Raw genomic sequence first — 19,593 nt, 5'->3', positions numbered from 1 at the left:
AGTACCTTTATTTTGTTTATTTAGGTTTTTTTTTTTTAATGTGGTTCTGGGGATGGAACCCAGTGCCTCATGCAGGCCAGCGTTCTCCTACTAAGCCACAACCTCGCCCTTATTGTGGTTTTGATTTTCATTTCTCTAATGACTAATGATGTTGAACAACTGGTTATGTGCTTGTTGGCCATTTGTATATTTTCTTTGGAGGAATGTTTATTTAAGTCTCTTGCTTGGTAGTTATATTTTTAAGGCCATAGAGGAAGAATAGAGAGAAATAGAGATTAAGGAAGTAGATAAAGCCAGACTGGGTGACTGATTATATAGGGGGGTTAAGCTGACTTTTCCAGCCTGGTAAATTGGTGGATGATAGGGTGTTAAACAAGACAGGTCCCTTCCCCCGCCCCCTGGGAAGGGGTAGTTGGAGAAAGGTGTTGTCTTTTGGTGGAATGACATTGAGTCTAGGTGTCTGAGGGAGGAGCCTGCACCATTCACTATGGCATCCATATACTTGATTGGTTTTTCTTAAAAAGAAGAATGTGAGGGAGGGGGTTGGAGTTGGAGCTCAGTGGTAGAGTGCTTGCCTAGCATGTGTGAGACACTGGGTTCGATTCTCAGCACTGCACATAAATAAATAAAATAAAGGTCTGTTAATACCTAAAAAAAATTCAAAAAAAGAGAAAATGTGGGACATATTTTAAGTTTTATCTCCTCCCTCCTTCTATCCAAGAAGCAACTTAAGAAATTCTGGTGCTGTAGCTCAGTGGGCTGAGGTTGTAGCTCGGTGGTAGAGCACTTGCCAGGCATGCGTGAGGCACTGGGTTTGATCCTCAGTACTGCATTAAAAAAAAAAAAAAAAAAGTATCGTGCCCATCTACAACTAAAAACAATATTAAAAAAAAAAAAGAAATTCACTTAGCGTTGGGCCTCTGTTTGACAGATGTAAATAATCACTGGGAAAATGAAGGAATCTGTGGTTTGTGGGCCAGCCTTCTGCTGCTGGAGCTCAGCCCTACCTGCTCTTGATTGGATTAGTTCTTCCCAGCCAGCTGCTCATGGTGTACTGCGTTGACACACTGGACAATGAGCATTCCTGAGAACCATGGCTTTTAGGGCTGTATCTAGTCGCTCTCCCAGTCTTACAACCTCTGCCCTTCCTCACCTTTCCCCAGCTTTGTGCCATTAGTTAAGTAAGCACTGAGCGTGTCACCCCTGACCCACTGAATTTCTTGGAATCACTACTTGACAAAATTGTCTGTTGTGTTACTGATATCACATTGCATCAAGGTGGGGAAATTTGTGTGCGCACAGTCATAGGCCACATTGTGATGGAGAGTGAGATTTGAGCAACTGTTTTTCCCCCAAAGAAGTTCTAGAGCCATAGCTGACCGGCAGCCATCATGTGGCTCAGGTGGGCAATGTTTGCTGATTGTCCCCTGATACCATCTGCCTGTGAGGCTGCAGGAACCCCCAGCAACCACTGTTCTAGCAGGTGCTGGAGGCTGCCGATGTGGGTGTCCATGTATATCCATACATGAGCATACAGCTTTGTTCAGTATGCAGAGATACCAGTGGAGGCCTAGGACAGAGCCCTGCCTACTTAGGGCTCTGGATGCAAGCTGAAGCTCTCAACCCACAAAACACCACCAGACTCAGTTGCTGGTTTCCGGTGGGGCCCTGGGGAGACAGGAAGAGAGGGTGAGGCTGTTGTGAAAAGCTAGCAGTTGGAGAATTGGATATGGTAACTAACTCACTTCCTAGTGTGTAGGAAGCCTGGTGGCAATGTTTTGATAAGCAGTTGTTTTCTTTCTACTTCTATCCTCTGCTCAGGCCTAATCATGGCCCCTTATATAATTCATGATTTTCCTGCTCATTCCATAGAGAGAACCCTTCCCCAGTTCTTAACCCTGCTCTTTCTAAAGCACACATCCCTTATCTGTGAGTCCTTCCTGCCATTCAGTCAGGCTAGCTCCTAAGTTTTCATGCTTTCCCGCTAAGTTAGTGTGATCATGGGTTCAGACAAGCCCTTTGGGAAAAATTCCTGTGAATAGACCTGCACTTTGTGAGTTACCATGATTTGGGGTTATGAATGCTTTGTTGCAGAATTATGTAAGTTATTAAAGTAATTTGAAATAAAGATTGAGTATCCCTTATCAACACGTTTGGGGTTAGCAGAGTTTTGAATTTAGGATCTAAAAATTTTTTGTAATATTTGCTTTTATGTAATGACATATCTTGGTGATGCACCAAAGTCTAAGCACAGAATTCATATACACATAACCTAAAGGTAATTTTATACAATGTTTTTAGTGCTCCTGCATTTTGAGTATGACCCATCATTGGAAGTCAGGTGTAGAATTTTCACTTGTGATTGTCATGTCTACTCGAAAGTTTTAGATTTGGAGCAATTTGGATTTGGGATTTTTGGATTAGAGATGCTCAACGGATAATTATATCAGCCACCAGGTTTTAAATATGCAGATCTTAATGAAACTTTGATAAGCATCCACCTAGACTGGGCAAACTTCTTCTCTAAAAGGTCAGATATGTTAGATTTTGGTCTCTGTTGCAACTACTCAACTCTGCCGTTATTGCACTAAACTAGCCATACAAAATATGCATGAATGTGGTCGTGTTCCAATGAAATTTTATTTACAAAATAGGGTGGTGGGCTGCTGAACCTTGGCTGAGAATGATAGTCCTTATTTTAGTCTGTCATCCTTATTTTTGTCTTTGTCAGAAGCTGAAAAGCCAGAGGAACTTGATGGCTGTAAACGAATTTAAATAATCTTTTGGGTTTAGTATAATTGTGAGCACAATGGTGATTTGGGAATACAGTTCTCTAAGCCCTGGTTGAGAAGAATAGAAATCAGAAAGCTTTTAAAGGGGTGAATCTGTTTATCCAAAACTTATCATTGTTCAGTAAGTAGAACAAACTGTCATTTAAAGCTCTTTGGTGGCTTTTATGTATCAGTCATTCTCTTGATGGTCACATGAAATGACTACATGGAATGCTCACCTCACCATGCCGAGCATTATTCCACTTAATAGGATTAGGTCTGATTTGGCATTACTATAGTTCAGTTTCCAGAAAGATGAAGCTTAATACAGTCAAAGAGGCACCCTAAAATTTCAAACTACAATCTTGTTTTCTCCTCATCTTTCCTCACAGGAAATAAAGAAAGATATGAAGAAAGACCCTCTCTCCAACAAAGCTCCGGAAAAGCCCATGCACGATGTGTCCAGTGGAAACTCTTTGCTGTCTTCTGAAACAATTTTAAGAACCAATAAGCGAGGTATGGTGAAGGAGAAAGAGCCCCCTTCCCTGTGCACAAACAAAACCTGGAGACTTCTGGGTGAACTGTGTCAAATTTTGCATTGCTGAAAAATTGAACTTTTTCCCTTTTGGTTTTAGGTATAAATCTTGGACACTCGTATATGGGTAGTAACTAGTAGCTATAATAAAGGCAACTAATACAAATGCTTTTTTGACAGTCAGGAAGTTGACAGAATTTGTAAATGATGATTGTTTTTTTCCTTAGGGTTTTAGCTTCTGCTTTCACATCTATTTTTATGGATGCAAGGCGAATTTAGAGAATGGTAATGTGCAGGCTGAGCTGTGTGTGTCTTGACAATGCTCTTCTTTTAATTTAAGGCAAATGCTATCAGGGTCTTTCTCTAACTGCTGAGCTCCCAAACACATGGTCTGCCTCTCTGGGATTATGAGGCAGAATGTATGAAGGTATGGCTAATATATCCATTTACATAGAAACCTTTAACAACCTTGTTAACTTTAGGTATCAGCCTGTTGTTTTCTCCCACATCTTCCCCTGGTAATAAGTGTTTGAAACAATGCAAGAGAGACTATAAGACTGCAGAAATGGCCCTACTCAATTCTGTACTGTGGACACACTAGATTTTCTCCCATGTTTCCTGACCTTGGACCAGCCAGGGCATACACAGATTGGAGCTGAGCTCAGTGTGCCCATAGTAGGTCAGCATTCAGCTGCCAACTTTTCCCAGGCTTATTACTTCCTTAAAGGGAAACAGAGAGCTGTTCAATAGCAGGAGCAGGAAATGTACTAGCAAAGGGGTCCATTAACAAGAAAAAAGAAGGCAAGTTTACATAACTATGGGGAAGAACAGCTAATCTTTCATAAAATTTAGACAGTATAAGAATTTGTCCAATAAACTGCCCATTGATCATAGCACTGGAAACATTAGCTTTGTGTCTGTCTTCCTTCCTGTCTTTTCCTCTGCCCCCCTCCAGCTGCCCTGGGTTACATTTCCTTTTTTGAATTATTTAGATGAAATATTGGCTGGAGGCCCACGTTGGTTAGCAGCTATAGGATTTTCTTTCTTTTCCTTTTCTCTTCTTTTTTAAAAACCCCATCCTACTAAAGTTGGGGTGGGGGGCTTCCCATTTTAAGAACTTAACATACATTGCTGTAAAACTAGTTTTCCCTCAAAGTGCTTCCTGCAGCCTTTCAAGTAAGTTCCCAAAGGCCTGAGACTCATTGGATTTGAGAGCTAGACTTCAGTGAGGCTCCTTCCTGCATTGCCAAACCTCCCTGGCTGCTCTGAGCTGTCCCCTTCCTCTGGCTCTTCTCAGGTCAGTGGGCCCAGCATTCACATGCACAGTGACCAGTAGCAAGGCCTCTCCAGCCAACCCTGTTTTTGTAAAGTCAATAAGAGATTTAAAGTAATTAATTAATTTCACAAGAGAGGAATTAATTAAGGTAAGGAATGAAGGTAATTATCTGGATGAGTTCAGTAAAATTACCTGAGAACTTTAAATCAACGAAGGAATAGAACTTTTCAGATAATTGTTTCTTTACAACTGAAAATCTGACCTTTGAGTTTCCCTAATGGAATTTTTTATTCACCAGAAAAAATGAAATTCAATGGGATGGCTTACTCCATTTACATTCCTTTTTAAAAGTCTTCTACTTTAAACCTGAAGCTGAATTAAGACAAACCTTTTATCTACTCTTAGGCCTTTTAATACTAAATATGCCAGTGGCTGTGAGACCTGAACACACGGAGGTGTTCTGTAAATATGAAGCCTATAACAACCCATCTTCATTCTGTCCCAGGCTTCACACTGACCTTCTGGGTCACCTGGGCCAAACATAAATTCCCAGCTGAAGGGAAGCATTGTGTACCAGGACTGTAGGCCCTCCCCCACCCCATCAAGACTAACAGTATTCTACTACTCCTTATAATAAACAGTGGGAGGGGGGAGATTGATTGGCCTTGTCAGACCAGATAAATAGTTCATTGTATTGAATTCAAAAGCTACATTTTTTCCCACCCAAAATCAATGAAAAAACACTTTTTTCCCCCTTAAAAAAGGATCAGAGACTAAATCTGTGGGGTGATTCTAGTTCCTGGTAAACACTTCATCCAAATAATTTTTAAAGCTTTATGAGTTAAATGAGTGACGTTTACCCTCTCCCCTTTATTTCCATCAAGCTTTGTCCCTAGAAACCTTATAAATGTTTTGGTCTATTAACAGAGGGAGGGAAATTGTTCTCAGGGTTTATTAGCCTGTTTTGATTCATTAATGTGGGACATATCTTAGAGTATATGAGTCCCTTATCATTTGGCTTTGGACCCTGTGAGAATTTAATGAATAAACATAATTTCTTTTCCTTCAGTTTTATCAAGATGGCTCTTCTTTATACAAGTCTTGTCATTTGATACAGACTTGGAACTGGCTTAATAAAGAACGAGTGACATCTATTTCTACCCTGCCTCTGAAAAGGAACCACTTCACTGGGGCCGGGATTTGAGAGTGACTTGGCTGAAGAAGTTTGCCCAATTGCGTTCAGCTGTTTTTACATTTTGTGACATGCTTCACTTTGCGGCAATTGCAAACAGGTTGTGGTACCTCATGGTCTGGGATGAGCTCACCCTCCCCAGACACCTGCAGAAGGTCAGAAAATACTTTGGATTTGAAGAAAGCTATTTATTCATAGCCTTGAGAAGAGGCTAGGACCACAGAAACATTAGTTGGGGGGATGACTAGTTTCAGTTTTCAGTTCAGATTACTAGAGTTGATTTAGGCAAGTACTGGAATGACTCCACGGGCTTTTCATTTGAGAAAAAAATGTGACTGAAATTGAGAGGGAAAGCAGGTCCTCCCAGATGGCTTGGCAGTCATCAGCTATACATTCAGGGCGTTAGAACTCCAGGGGCACTTGTGCCTATTCCCACCTGTGGTCACACTGGAGGATCTTCCTGTTTGAAATGAACAAGCCTTTCCCAAGGAATAAGAAGTCATTTTTCATGTCAACTTGCAGCATGGATATTTTATATCTTAAAGTTGTCCCAGATTCCAGTACATTGATGAATTGTAGACAGAAAATGCGAAAACTCTCCTCAGAGCCAAGTGCCATTCTCATGAACCAGACAGAAAAGAGTCGTCTGGTTTCTTCTGAGAATGACTTAATTCTTTTGTTTCTTCTGTCATTAAACCCATGTAGGAGAATGATGGGCTCTCAAATTGGAACATTGATATGTAGAGAATTTTTTTTTAAAGTCTTCATGTGTTTAGAAGCAAAATTGAATAAGATGGAAGTTGTGAAAGTTATTAACAAATATCCTAAATATGTTCTTGAAAATGAGTAGTGGATTTTGTCCATTTGAATATAGATTCTTTTCTGCTTGAATTTAAAACCAATTAAAAAATTAGTTGGTTTTGTCCTTAAAAGAATTTCCTGATCAACTTTATCCATGTGATTGGTTAAGTATCCAGGATGTAATCTATCTATACCCCACTGGCCATTCTGAAGACCAGGGTTCTAGTTTGCATTGTTAACAGGCCATGTGGGGAAGATGCATCTCTGCCTCTCTCTGACCCCTTCCTGCTACCTGTGATTTTGGACATTGTTCCTTCCTTTGGTGGATACCAATGAATATTCCATAGCATGTGCTTACTGTCTGTCAACTATGTGCCTGGCCCTATGCCTGGTTCTGGGGCAGATACAAAGACTAGAAAAAGAGCAGCCAATTCTGCCTGAAAGCACTTCCAGTCTGCTGTGTCACATGGGAAACGTTGAGAAAGTGCTGCACATTTCTTATACCTTTTTTTATGGCACGGTGGGGGTATATCACTTATTTACTTCTGTCATTCTGAATGTGAAGCCATTCCGTGGATTTCTGGTTGGCTTTATATGTCCTTGTTTCTATTTCCAGTTTATCATGAATTCAGTGTTTGGTAAGTCTCTATTGTATTTTGCACATTTATTATTCTTTGCTATTACTATTACTATTGTTATGCTCTTCTGATATAAAATGTATTTTTTAATCATCTTTTTAAGTCGCTCTGCTACTTTGGCATCTGCCTTCTAAAAGATAAACGCTTTTACCCATCTTTATTTAAGGTTTGTTATGCATTTGCATTTTACTGCCCCTTCCAGAGATTAATGCTGAGAGATCTGACAGTTTAAAAGATGTTTTTTGTAATAGGTCTAGCCCTGATGCTCTGAGGTGAGATCGTCTGTCTCATATGAGATTCAAGTTAAGATGGGGGAGGGTTGCTCTCTGAACTGGTATGTGGGTCTGACTTTGATTGTAGAACATTGCACTTCGGGTTCATTTGTAGTATGTTTAGTCCTTCCAACAGATTTGATTCCAAAATCTTCCTAACAGAGGGACCAACAGCTGCTCTGCCTCTGGTGACACACTGTTGCTTTAAAAGTTAGCACAGAAGTCCTTCAGAATACATTTTGGATGTTGGTGGGTGATACATACATGCCCTTCACATTAACATGGGCCGTGTGTTTGCCACACAAAATGGCTCTCCACTTGAGTCTGCTGCCTATAGCTATTAGGAGAATTTAACTTAATGTGTATCCTTTTCCTCATAGTGTCAGCACTAGTCATTCAGTCCTTAAACAGATTCCACCACGTGACTTCTTGCCCCCTTGTTCTAAAGGGGGAATGTGCTTTTCGAACTTTCTTAAGTATCTACTTGGCTGCCTGGGTAGTATTCCCCAAGTGTTTGTTGGACTGCTTTGTGAGAATCTGGATGAGGGTGTGAGTGCGTGCACATGTACAAATACATATGTGCTGGCCCAGAATGCTTGCCATGGTTCTAAGGTAGTGGCATAGATCTTGTAGGCTCTGAGCACTTTGTTGGAAATGAACTGTAAACAAAGGATGGAAAAAAGCATGTCCTTAATAAAGAAAATGTCGACTGTTTTGGCTTTCCAGTGGTTTGTTTTTTAAGGTCTATGCAAGATCTGAGGGTTTGTGTGAGAAATGTGACGTTTTTCTTTCTGATTTCCTACTGAAGAAACGAATGTGAATTTCCCCATAGTTAACTAGGTATCTGAAAATGTGGCATTTGAGTCAGTCTTTGAGTTTCCAAATCACCTGTTGATCTTACCTCAGGAGCTGGCTTTTGTGGACTTCTGGGAGAGTAGGAGTTAAGAGAAGGCATTATGATTGTGTGGAAGCTCTTGGCTATCACCTGAGCTAGTCTTTCCCAGGGGAAATGAGAATAAAGCTGCCAACCCGGCAGTGAGTGAACAGGAAAGATGGTCATTCAATAATACAGACATCTGTGTGAATGTATCTGTATATGCATCTATAGTCCTTTCTTCCAGTGGACTGTCATTCTCAAAAGTTTGAGAGCAAAGAGCCTTTCAAGAGGCCTTTTAAAACTAACTGTTCCCTGGCTGCATTTCTGTCGAGTTTAATTGGGTGTTCATGTTAGGACCAGTGATTGATTTTAGAGGATGTGTTGGCCCTCACTCATTTCTTATTGAGTAGTGCTGCATGTTGAGCTTAGGGATGGGGGTGAAAAGGGTAGAAAGAAGCTCTGTGGAGGGGTGTTGCTATTGCACCTTCTTTATACTTTTTTTTTTTAAACGTGTGTCATTAACAAAATTGGTTTTTAGAATTTTCCTTCTTCTATTTATTTTTTTTTTCATCTCTGTGTCCTTTCCCTAAGCCATTAGTACTAGAGTCAGGGAGGCTCTATGGAATAATCCTGTATTTAGACTCCTGCTGGATATTCTACCAGAGTCTCATCCCTAGAACCAAATGGGTTTGGGGTGGTGGCTCCACCTGGTGGCTCTCCTAGGAAACTCCTCCTCCTGCTCCCTTCCTTTTCTTTCTTTTTTGGGAGATTTCTTATTCAAGGATGCCTTTGATTTCTCTCACTCAGTATTTCCGATTCATGCAGTTCCATCTCAGACCCACAGCTTCTCACATTGTACACACATTTTCTTTAGCCCTTTTCCTTTCTCGTCTAATTTTGCTCATTGAGCTCATAGAATGTTTCCTGATCCTTGCTCTGTGGTACTTCCCCCCTAACAAGTATTTTTGTTGATAAGCATTTAAAAAAGTGACCCTTATAGGCATGACTTTAGGTTAGAGATATTAATTTGGACATAATAAAGAATCACACTAAAATTCCCGTAGGTGAGCCAGTCTCCTCTTTAATAATTCTAAGTACCCTTAGAGCTGTTTTTTCACTTCTTGTTGAACCCATTTTCCTCCTAGGAACAATACTTGATTACTGAGCTATCAGTCGCCAGCAGGTGGTGAAAGTAAAAAGTCAACTGACTTTGTTGACTTCATTATTGTTTGTAAATTCTTTCAGGGCAACTCCTTCTTGCCTGGGCCTGGATGCCGCCCCCCCCCCCCACACACACACACTTGGTATTCCATGAAGCACAAGTATTTTTGATAAATAAAAATGTCTTCAATTTCATTTTCTTTCAGTTTCTGTTAGTTGAGAAATTTGCAGACATGCCTTATTGTAGCTAGCTACATTGTGTATTAGTCTGGGAACTTAATCACCGTTTATAACTTTGTTTCTGTAGGAAAATGGAGTTCCAAATGCTCTGCAGAGAGCACAACACACTTGTAAGTCTGACTTCCTATTTTGTTCACTGTATTGCTGGCAGGAAGCTTTAGATAGTTTTTAAAAGTCAGAAAGACTGTGTAATTGGGGACAACTGGTGTTTGCTCATGTTGCAGAGGAATTGACAACTCACATGATACAGAGTGCTGAACTGTACACGCTCCATACCGTATACTAGGCTCTGAGGACAGCTCTGGGTTGAATCGAATTGCACCATCATGTACAAGCTTAGTTTTCTGCGGCCTGCATTTGACCTTGGTGTGCTCAAGTTTGTCCGTATAAGGTGTGCTCTGAGAGGGGGTCTTGTTTCCACCTAGGGGGAAAGATCTTGCAACAAGCATGACATGCTCAGATGGAAACCAGGCCAGCATTTCCCCTTGTGTATTGTATGGTATTTCAGCTCTGCAAAGTGTTTCACAAAAGACGGATGGGGAAAGACAGACAAAGGGAGAAAATTGCCTCTCTGGTCATATTTCAGTTATAGCTTCCCTCTTAGAATCAACAAGCACATTAGAGCATCTTATAGGCTCTCAGATGTCCTGCAGTAAGGAAACCTGCTTATCTTTGATCATTTGACTGAATACTAGTTAGGACTCCACTTTGGGATGTGCTAGGTTTTAACATCTAGGGCAAGGAGTTCTCTAAGCATCTCCAAGGTAATGCGCAGGGAATGTTAAAGTGAGTAAGTAGAAATGGGAGAAGTGACTGATGATGGTTCTAAAAAATATGAGTTAGATGATGTTTGGAGGACATTCCTGAACCTGAAACTTGCAAACCAGTCTTTTAGTTATTTCTCAAGTGACAAGATGAACGGGAATTTACCACTGATAATTCCATGGGTCTTTGTGTCTCATGCCTAGGCTGAGCCTTGGCATGAAAAGTGGGCACAGAGGGGCCTAACCCAGTGCTTGTTTAGGCCTACCTGGGACTAGGCTCAGCATTAAGCCTGTGATTCCAGGTGTGGGTTTTAGAATGATGACAAACCCCACACAGTTAAACTATCCCATCTCCTTCTTACTCTGTTTCAACTGAAAAGATAGGAAACCATAGTTTTTCTTGATAGCATTAAAATCCTGATCATAAATACAAAGAGATTTTTTCAATCTCTCTGCCTACTAGTAAAAGAGACTTCCATTTTGAATCCGGGGGATAAATCCACATGTAGGAATATAAGTTGAAAACCAAATAGCCTACCATTTTAGAGTTATGGAATCATAAAATTACTGCGGTGGCTGAAGGTTCCTGATATATGGCCCCACTTACTGACATGCTAGGCAAGAGGACATAGTACCTCTGCCTGGGAGATCCTAAAGAACACTCCTCATGTCTGGGGAACTGACCTTTACTAAGTCCCACATGGGAATCTCCATTCCTAAGAGAGATTTTTCTGGCAAGGGAGCTGGTTGATTAATGAGAGGTAATTAGTTAGAGGTAGATGATAGTTAAGTATTGCCTGTATTTTTTGCATTGTTTGGGGACAACAGCTGGACTCACTTAGAGGAAACTTTGGAAAGGGGGCATTTTCTTCTAATTATATCTACTGATCTTTCATCACAGCCTGGTCCCCCTGATGCCATGTGCAACCTCAGCTTAGTCTTTGAACTCTTGGCATTTTGTGCTTGTGGAGCCTTGGGACTGTTGTGCCCAAACAATGAGGACATTTCATGGCCCACCTCCCTAAACCATGCTCACATCAACAGCAGGCCCAGCTGCAGTGCCAGGTGGGCTGCCCTCATTATTCCCATCAGGAAGGGAAAGAGTTCCCTTGTGTGCCCATGCATGAGAAAGAGCACTGGAGGGGACTAGCCCGCCTGTTCATTTGTGTTTCTCCGGAGAACAGAATGAGCTCAGTGGCAGCAGGGCCCTGGTGCAGAAAGAATGGCTGTTGGGGGGGACCTAAACTCTACTCCTGCAGTACCTCCAAAGTTTCTTTGAAACTTGAGGCAAGTTGTATTCTCACTGTTTTCCAATTTCCTGTGTAAAACAAGGCAACTACTCTTGTTGATTCCCTGGGAAACTGAAAATAAAAATGAGTGAAGATAATAGGCTTGGAGGTAGGGTGAAACAAGGGAGTGAAGTAGGGTCAGGAGTCACTCCCTGAATACAGTAGTAGTTGTTATTAAATGTGGTATACTGCTGGTAAGACTCCAGGAATTGGGAAGAAATTAGAGATTTATGAAAAATAGTAATGAAGTGTTGTTTTCATGAAGCAACTAGTGATCAGATGTACATGGAACATTCTCCAGGACGGACCAGATGCTAGGCTGTAAAAGAAATTTCAATACATTTGAAAGGATTAAAATCATACAAAGTGTGTTGTCTGACCATAATGGAATTAAATTGGAAATCAACAACAGAAGGAAATTGGGGAAATTCACAAATATATGGAAATTAAACAACATATTTCTAAATAACCAATGAGTCAAAGAATTCTCAGGAGAAATTATAAAATATTTTGAAATGAATGAAGATGAAAACACAAAATACGAAAAGATAACCACACACAGCTAAAGCAGTGCTTCAGATAAAATTTACAGCTGCAAATATGTAAGTTCAAAACCAAGATAGATCTCGAATCAGTAGCCAACTTAAGAAATTAGACAAGAAAATCAACTAAACTCAAAGCAATCAGAAAGAAAGAAATGATAAAAATTTCAGTGGAAATAAGGAATAGAAAATAATGGAAGTAGAGAATAGAAAACAATATAGTAAAAAAAAAAATCAATGAAGCTGAAAGTTGGTTCATTAAAATGACCAAGAAAATCAATAAACTTTAGCTATACTGATTAAGAAAAAGGGAGAGGAGATATAAATTACTATATGAGCAATTAAAGAGGGGATATTGCTGCTGATCTTGAGAATTTAAAATGTTATAAGGAAATACTGTAAACAATTCATACATTGTTGGTAAGAATGTCAAATGGTGCAGCCACTTTGGAAAAATAGTATAGTACTTCCTCAAACTGTTAAATATAGAGCTACCATGAGACCCAGTATTCCAAACCATATATTGGAGTATTATTGGGCCATGAGAAGGAAGGAAGTACTGTTGGATATTACAAGATAGTTGAAACTTGAAAGCATAGTGCTAAGTGAAAGAAACCAGACACAGAAGAACCACATATTGTATGAGTCTAGCTATATGAAATGTCCAGAACCAGCAGATCCCTGGTGACAGAAAGTTGATTAGTGTGTGACTAGAACTGGGGTGGGAATGGAAAGTGACTATTCATGGTCATGAGGTTTCATTTTGCGGGTGATGGAAATGTTCCAGAATTAGATTTTGGTGATAGTTGTACAATTCTGTGAATACGTTAAAAACATTTATTATACACTTAAAGTTAATGAATTTTTATGTTATATGAATCATATCTCCAAATAACATCTCAATATAGCTGTTAAAAAAAAGAATGTTAAAAAAAAGTACAAAAGTGCAGTGCTTGGTGCTGTCTCTTTCTTTTTCTTTTCTTTTTTTTAACATTTCCCCTCTCAGCTGAGGGACAAGATGTTATCCTAGTCTTTAAAATTATATATTTCTCAGTGAAGCTTTATATTTTTCTTTATTCAATCAGTTGCCTAGGAGATAGTGAGTCTGAGGGATCAAAATGACACTGTTTTTGCTAGAGATGACCTAAATATTAGATAATCGATTTGAGAAGGGTAGAGAACTGACTGTGGCCTCCCATTGTTCATTTCTTGAGAAAAAAATGAGATTGCCTGTAAATCAAAAGCCAGACCTCTTATATTCTAAATTCTCTGCTTCATGGAGAGAGCCTCTGCTGGCGAGGAAAGAATCCATTTATGTTTCCAATTTTTCTTGCTGTTGTCAGTAACTCTGCACTGGCTATTTTTGCTCATAAATCTTTATCTCTACTGCTGATGATTTCTTTAGGAAAGATTCTTAGATGTGGAATTACCAGAACAAAAGCATGTATAAATTTTGTGGGACTTTCATTCATTATTATCAAATTGATTTCCTGTACCATTCTGCACCACCACTGGAAATGGAGAGTGTGTTTCTTGGAATTTTATGCTTCAATGGCTCTGCTTAATAGAGTGTTTGAACATTTTTTTCTATCATTTACTAGTAATCTTTGCTCTTTTTGTAAGATTTTTATTTACTTTTTTTTTTAACTAAATAGTATATTATTCTTTTGTCATTCATGGCACTGTTTGCTTTCCAGTTTGATCACTTTTCATTTTGTTTGCCATTGATTTTGATGTACAGAAATAGTACATTTCAATGTTTTGTGATTTCTCCAAAATAATTCTCAGATAATTTTCCTTTTCTTTTCTTTTCTTTTTAAATATTTATTTATTTATTTTTAGTTTTCGGTAGACACAAATCTTTGGTTGTATGTGGTGCTGAGGATCGAACCCGGGCCGCATGCATGCCAGGCGAGCGGGCTACCGCTTGAGCCGCATCCCCAGCCCCTTTCCTTTTCTTTTCTACGGCTTCATTTTCTACTTCAAATTTTTTTATCTATATGGAATTTTAATGTATAATATACAAATTGATTTTTATTTTGAAATAGCTACATTTCCAGGACTATTTACTGAATCATTTAGCCTTTCCCCATGAATTTGTGATACCTCATTTTTATCATATAACATTATTATGTATACTCAAGTCTTCTGTACTTTCAATTCAGTACCATTAATTTGTCTCAGCATTCTTGCATCAATATAGTTAACTATGTGGCTTTATAATACAATGAAATATGTAGTATAGCAAGCCTGTGTCCTTCCTGGTATCTATCTCTCCTTATTTTCAAAAGTGTGGTACTTATTCTCATTTATTGTAAATTCATGTCCTCAAATTAAAAAAAATGGCTCAGCGATAGTGTACTTGCCTGGCATGTGTGAGGCACTAGATTCGTTTCTTGGCACCACATATAAATAAATAAAGTTCTATCAACGACTAAAAAAATTTTTAAAAAATCTTATTGGTATTTCAATTTGAATTTTATTAAAATTATGTCAGTATTGAAATAATTGACAATTCCCTAGCTTTTTAAAAAGAAGTTTTGTATTTTTATTCAAGCCATCTTTATGTAGAAGGGTATAAATGAAAACCTTTTGTCCCTCGTCCCTCCTTGCAAACATCAGAACAGATAAATTCTTGTAAATTAAAACATCTTTTCCTCTTGAATTCTAAATAGCTGATTCTAGCCATCCAGTGAGACATGGAATGTGACTCTGTTTAGTCAATTGTTGTATTTTTATTTGTGCAGTCTTGCTTACCTCTTATAAAGTTATTCCTAGATAGGTGTGGTTACTGTTGACTTTTGTAAATAGGCCCCTTTCCCCCTCATGTTATTTTCCTATTGCTGATACATAGAAGAATTTAATATTTGAATATTTCTCTTTTTTGAATATCTTGAATATTTCTCAAATAGCCCTTTGTGGAACACCCTTGTGAATTGAAAGATGTTCCCTTTTGATATTAAGAGAATTGTTAATACTTATCAGTTACTAACTTTTAGAAGGTACATGAGTGGAAATTATTAAATGCTGTATTTGAGCAGATGGCATTTTAGAAACAAATTTTTGAACATGGATAGCACTTTACAAGTATACATGTGTGTATCTGTACATATGCACATATACATCTGTGTGTAAAGGAATTCTATCTGTGTGTTTAGATAGGCATACATACATATATATATACACAAGAGGTAAAGAGAGGAAAGAAAGGGGGGAGAGGAACTCATTCTCTCCTCAGAAGTATTGTTATCAGTCCACTGTGAAAGTAAAGAAACTAAGGAGGGAAAAAGTGAAAAATGATATGCCTAAGGCACCAATATGAGGTGGATGTGGAGGTCTTTTGCCCCTTCTTCACACCCACGTGTTTGTAGTAATATCAGTAACTGTTGGAAAAACCTTAGTGAACAACTGATTGTAAATAATTATTTTTGGATGCTTGTGGCTGCATTTCACACCATTAATGCACTTTTTGTTCTCCTGTGGGTATTGTGTTTGTTTAGGTTTTGGTATTTTCTACTAGATTATAAACTCCTTGAAGGAGGAAGCCATATCTTATGTTGCAGCCAACTTTAACTTTTGAACAGAAGTATGTTTTTGTACTCAGGCACCTTAACCCTTTTGAAAGAATGCCTGGCAAATGAAGTCAGACATGGTGATGAATACCTATAACCACAGTGGCTTGGGAGGCTGAGACAGGAAGATCATAAGTTTGAGGCCAGCCTCTAAAACTATAAAGGATCTAGGGATATAGTTCAGTGGTAGAGCACACCTGGGTTCAATCCAAGTAAGCCCATCCCACCCCCACCCCCACCCCCCCAAAAAAATCAGAGTTAGCAAAGGTAAACTATCAGAGGAAAACTATTAGGTCATGTGTTTAAGACAAAGCTGTTGAAATTCTGATTTATAGAGATTATCTTTGGTTGCTGAGTGCAGAGGGAAGAAGGTGACTTATTTGAAAGTGGATCATGAGAATAAGTGCTGAACCTAACTTTTGGTGCAATAAAGGGCCCTTGATTAGTGGAGAGGGAAAAGGTGACACAGTTCAACAGGAGGACATTTGAATTGGACTCTGAGTAATGCTATGGCAGTTATAAGGACACTGTGCTGGAAGAGCAGGAGCCTACATTTTTCACATTGACTTTTATAACACAGATGAAAGTGACAGTGTGTTCAGGGCCAAGGAAAGTTTCAATTTCATGTGATTATTTTAATTCATATTTGATTTTACACACTTTCCCATGGGTTTCTAAATGAAAGTGTGAAGAGTTTGGTTAATATTACAGATGGGAGTGTGTGTATTCTCTTTTTGTTGAAGTCTATGGGCCAGATTTAGCTTTACCTTCTTTTCTGAGCTTCTTCTTTTCCGATATTTGTTCATTGTTCCCTTCATCAGGGCCAGGGAGGGAAAGTTAAAATAGTAATCAGGAGAGGTGGTTGGATTATGTGATAATCAGTTTTGCTTCACAAGAGCCCATTGATCATTATATATGATCAATGATTAGCATTGCTTTAGGATTGGAGAGGGGTACTAGGGATTGAACAGGGGGTCCTTAACCATTGAACTAGAACCCCAGCCCTTTTTGTTTTATTTTATTTTTTATTTTGAAACAGAGTCTCACTAAATTGCTGAGACTGGCCTCAAACTTGGAATCCTCCTGTCTTAGCCTACCAAGCTGCTAAGATTACAGGCATGTGCCACTGCGCCTGGCACTTTAAGATTGTAATATAAGCCAAATCTATTTGCTTAACCATGTGAAGTTGGCTTGTTGAAAATTTAGGGAGTTGATAACCCCCAGAAGCCCTGTTCTCTCACTTGCTTCTTGCTTCTTACTTCTTTTCCCTCTCTGTTTCTCCCCTTTGTCCCTAGGACCAACCTGGATGTATTTTTTGATACTCTCATTCCCTGGAAGAAAAATTAAATTTTTAGAAGGTTTTGCCACTAAGTTTTCCTCTTATTTCTTTTAATCCTTTTATTAGACCACATTATTTGACAGACTAAAGCAAACAGATGAATGCAATGTGCTGTTAATAGCTTTATTTATTTATTTTTATTTTTTAAAAATATTTTTAAATTGTCAATGGATCTTTATTTTATTTATTTATATATGGTGCTGAGAATTGAACCCAGTGCCTCACACATGCTACGCAAACGCTCTGCCACTGAGCCACAGCCCCAGTCCCAATAGCTTTATTTTTATTTTAAAAATGTTGTTTAGGGAAAAATGATACCAGTTGTTTTATGCTTGACTTTTAAAAAGCTTTAAAGCAACTCTGGAATTATCGGTAGGAGTAGTTTGTTTCTTTTGAAGAAATTAATTTCCTTATGTAATTCACTTTAAAAAATTTTTAGTTATAGATGGACACAATACCTTCTATTTATTTATTTATTTATTTATTTATTTATTTATTTATATATATGCAGTGCTGAGGGTCAAACCCAGTGCCTCACACATGCTAGGCAAGTGCTTTACCACTGAGCTACAACCACAGCCCCATAATTTACTTTAAAAAAATTTTTTTTAGTTGTTGATAGACATTTATTGTATTTATTTATTTTTATGTGGTGCTGAGGGTCAAACCCAGTGTCTCATACATGTTAGGCAAGTGCTCTACCACTGAGCCACAACCCCAGTCCCACAATTTACTTTTAACTATAGCTTTGTGACAAAAAGTAAGACACTTGAAGTTCTATACAAAGAAAAAAAAATCCCCTGGTTACTGATGTGTCTGACATGGTCTGGACAGGAACAGAAAACCAAGAAAAGCTAGGAATGGTGCTGCAGTCTGACTGGGCACAAAATAACCGAGCCACCACCAAGCCTTGTAGATTCAAACAGCAACTCTTTATTCTCGAACTCTCACTGACACTCTACACGCACGTTCTGGGAAAAAAACACTCCCTCCACTGGGCTCTGCGTACCAATTCTCTCAGAACCCTGCGAGAACTCAACGGGAACTCAAGGAGCTGGCGCCTGAGGCAGCAGGATACGCCCTATTCCCAGCAGGATCCACCCTAAACCTGGAGCCACCCTAATCCCTGAGCAGGGTCACCTTTCAACCAAAAATGCCATGCATCATTCCTACTTGGCTATGGCTCTCAGCATCATGGAAATACTGTATCTATTTCACATATACACATACACATTCCCTCCTAAGCTTTGGCCCTGTGGCTCTGCGTTTCTTTCATGGAACTCATGTGCAATTTACATTAGTGTTTAAGAGACTCCTTTTCTCCATCCTTCCCTCCTTCTTCTCCGCACTCCTTCCTTCTTCCTCTGACACTCTGTCCATCCTCCTCTTCCTTAGCCTTATGCTCTAAGCACCTCCATTCTGGAGTGGGTCCCTAGGACATACACATGCTTGTCTCATCAGCTCTTATTTTCATTTACAGAGTTGGTGGGGATAATATGGATCACTGAAATCCGTGGATGACCCACAGAAACCTTTCTTCAGTTTAACTAGAAGTCTTTTGTTAGAAAGGTTTATGTAGGATACCATTTCATTGTTCTCATTCCCTGCTGATCTGTTCCAGTGGAGTGTTAATAAATTTGAAAATGACTAAACCGAGGCATCAAAAAGGAAGAGAGGATGAGAGGCATACATTAGTTGGGTTGTTATGTAGGACCAATATCTCACTCCCTCCACATCTTCATAAATTATAAACTGTATCGATCCATTCACATTGATGTATGAACTCATTCTGCCAAAAGCCCAAGTCAAAGTGGAAAATGGAAAGTGATCATTTATTAGAACGGATGAGTGTCAGCTTTGTACCGAAACAAAACAAAGCCACACAGACCCAGATGGCCTCCCTTTCAGACATAATATTGCATAGTCTTAACTAAATGGACTTGGGGGTAACCAGCAAGACTTGATAAACACTCACAAATATCCTGTCTTTATTCAGTGACTTAGAACTAGACCACACTTCTGTTCAGGATGATTCTGAGACCTCAATTTGAGTACACACGAGAAGTTCCTATAATTCTCTACTCTACCAGCTATTATGGCTCCTGGGAAGGTCTTTTCTTCTTTTTTCAAAAATTGGCAAATCCTAAGGATCCTACTTTGCAACCCCTTCCCAGAGTCCTCAGGAAGAAATATTGAGGTCCCCTCTATGTGTTATCCACAGCCCATTCTCTTTCCTATAGCTGACAAACGTTCACTGAATAAATCAGGTTCCCATATGACCTGTCAGAAGCTTCTAGGGAGTTTTAGATGGTTCTGGTTCTTTG

At 39.1% G+C, this 19,593-nt stretch overlaps 1 protein-coding gene across 4 annotated transcripts in view; it reads left to right on the top strand.

Annotated features, from left to right (window-relative positions):
• Sh3kbp1 (SH3 domain containing kinase binding protein 1) overlaps positions 1-19,593 on the top strand; it is a 338,974-nt gene that overhangs the window by 127,777 nt on the left and 191,604 nt on the right. For all 4 annotated transcript variants that reach the window (XM_077106294.1, XM_077106292.1, XM_077106291.1 and 1 more), the window contains one exon: positions 3,164-3,287. In XM_077106294.1, coding sequence (XP_076962409.1) covers positions 3,164-3,287 — 124 coding nt within the window. The remainder of the gene's footprint in view (positions 1-3,163; positions 3,288-19,593) is intronic.

This window comes from Callospermophilus lateralis, chromosome X (assembly GCF_048772815.1).
Source record: "Callospermophilus lateralis isolate mCalLat2 chromosome X, mCalLat2.hap1, whole genome shotgun sequence".
NCBI lineage: Eukaryota > Metazoa > Chordata > Mammalia > Rodentia > Sciuridae > Callospermophilus > Callospermophilus lateralis.
This window is presented reverse-complemented; position numbering and strand designations above follow the sequence as displayed.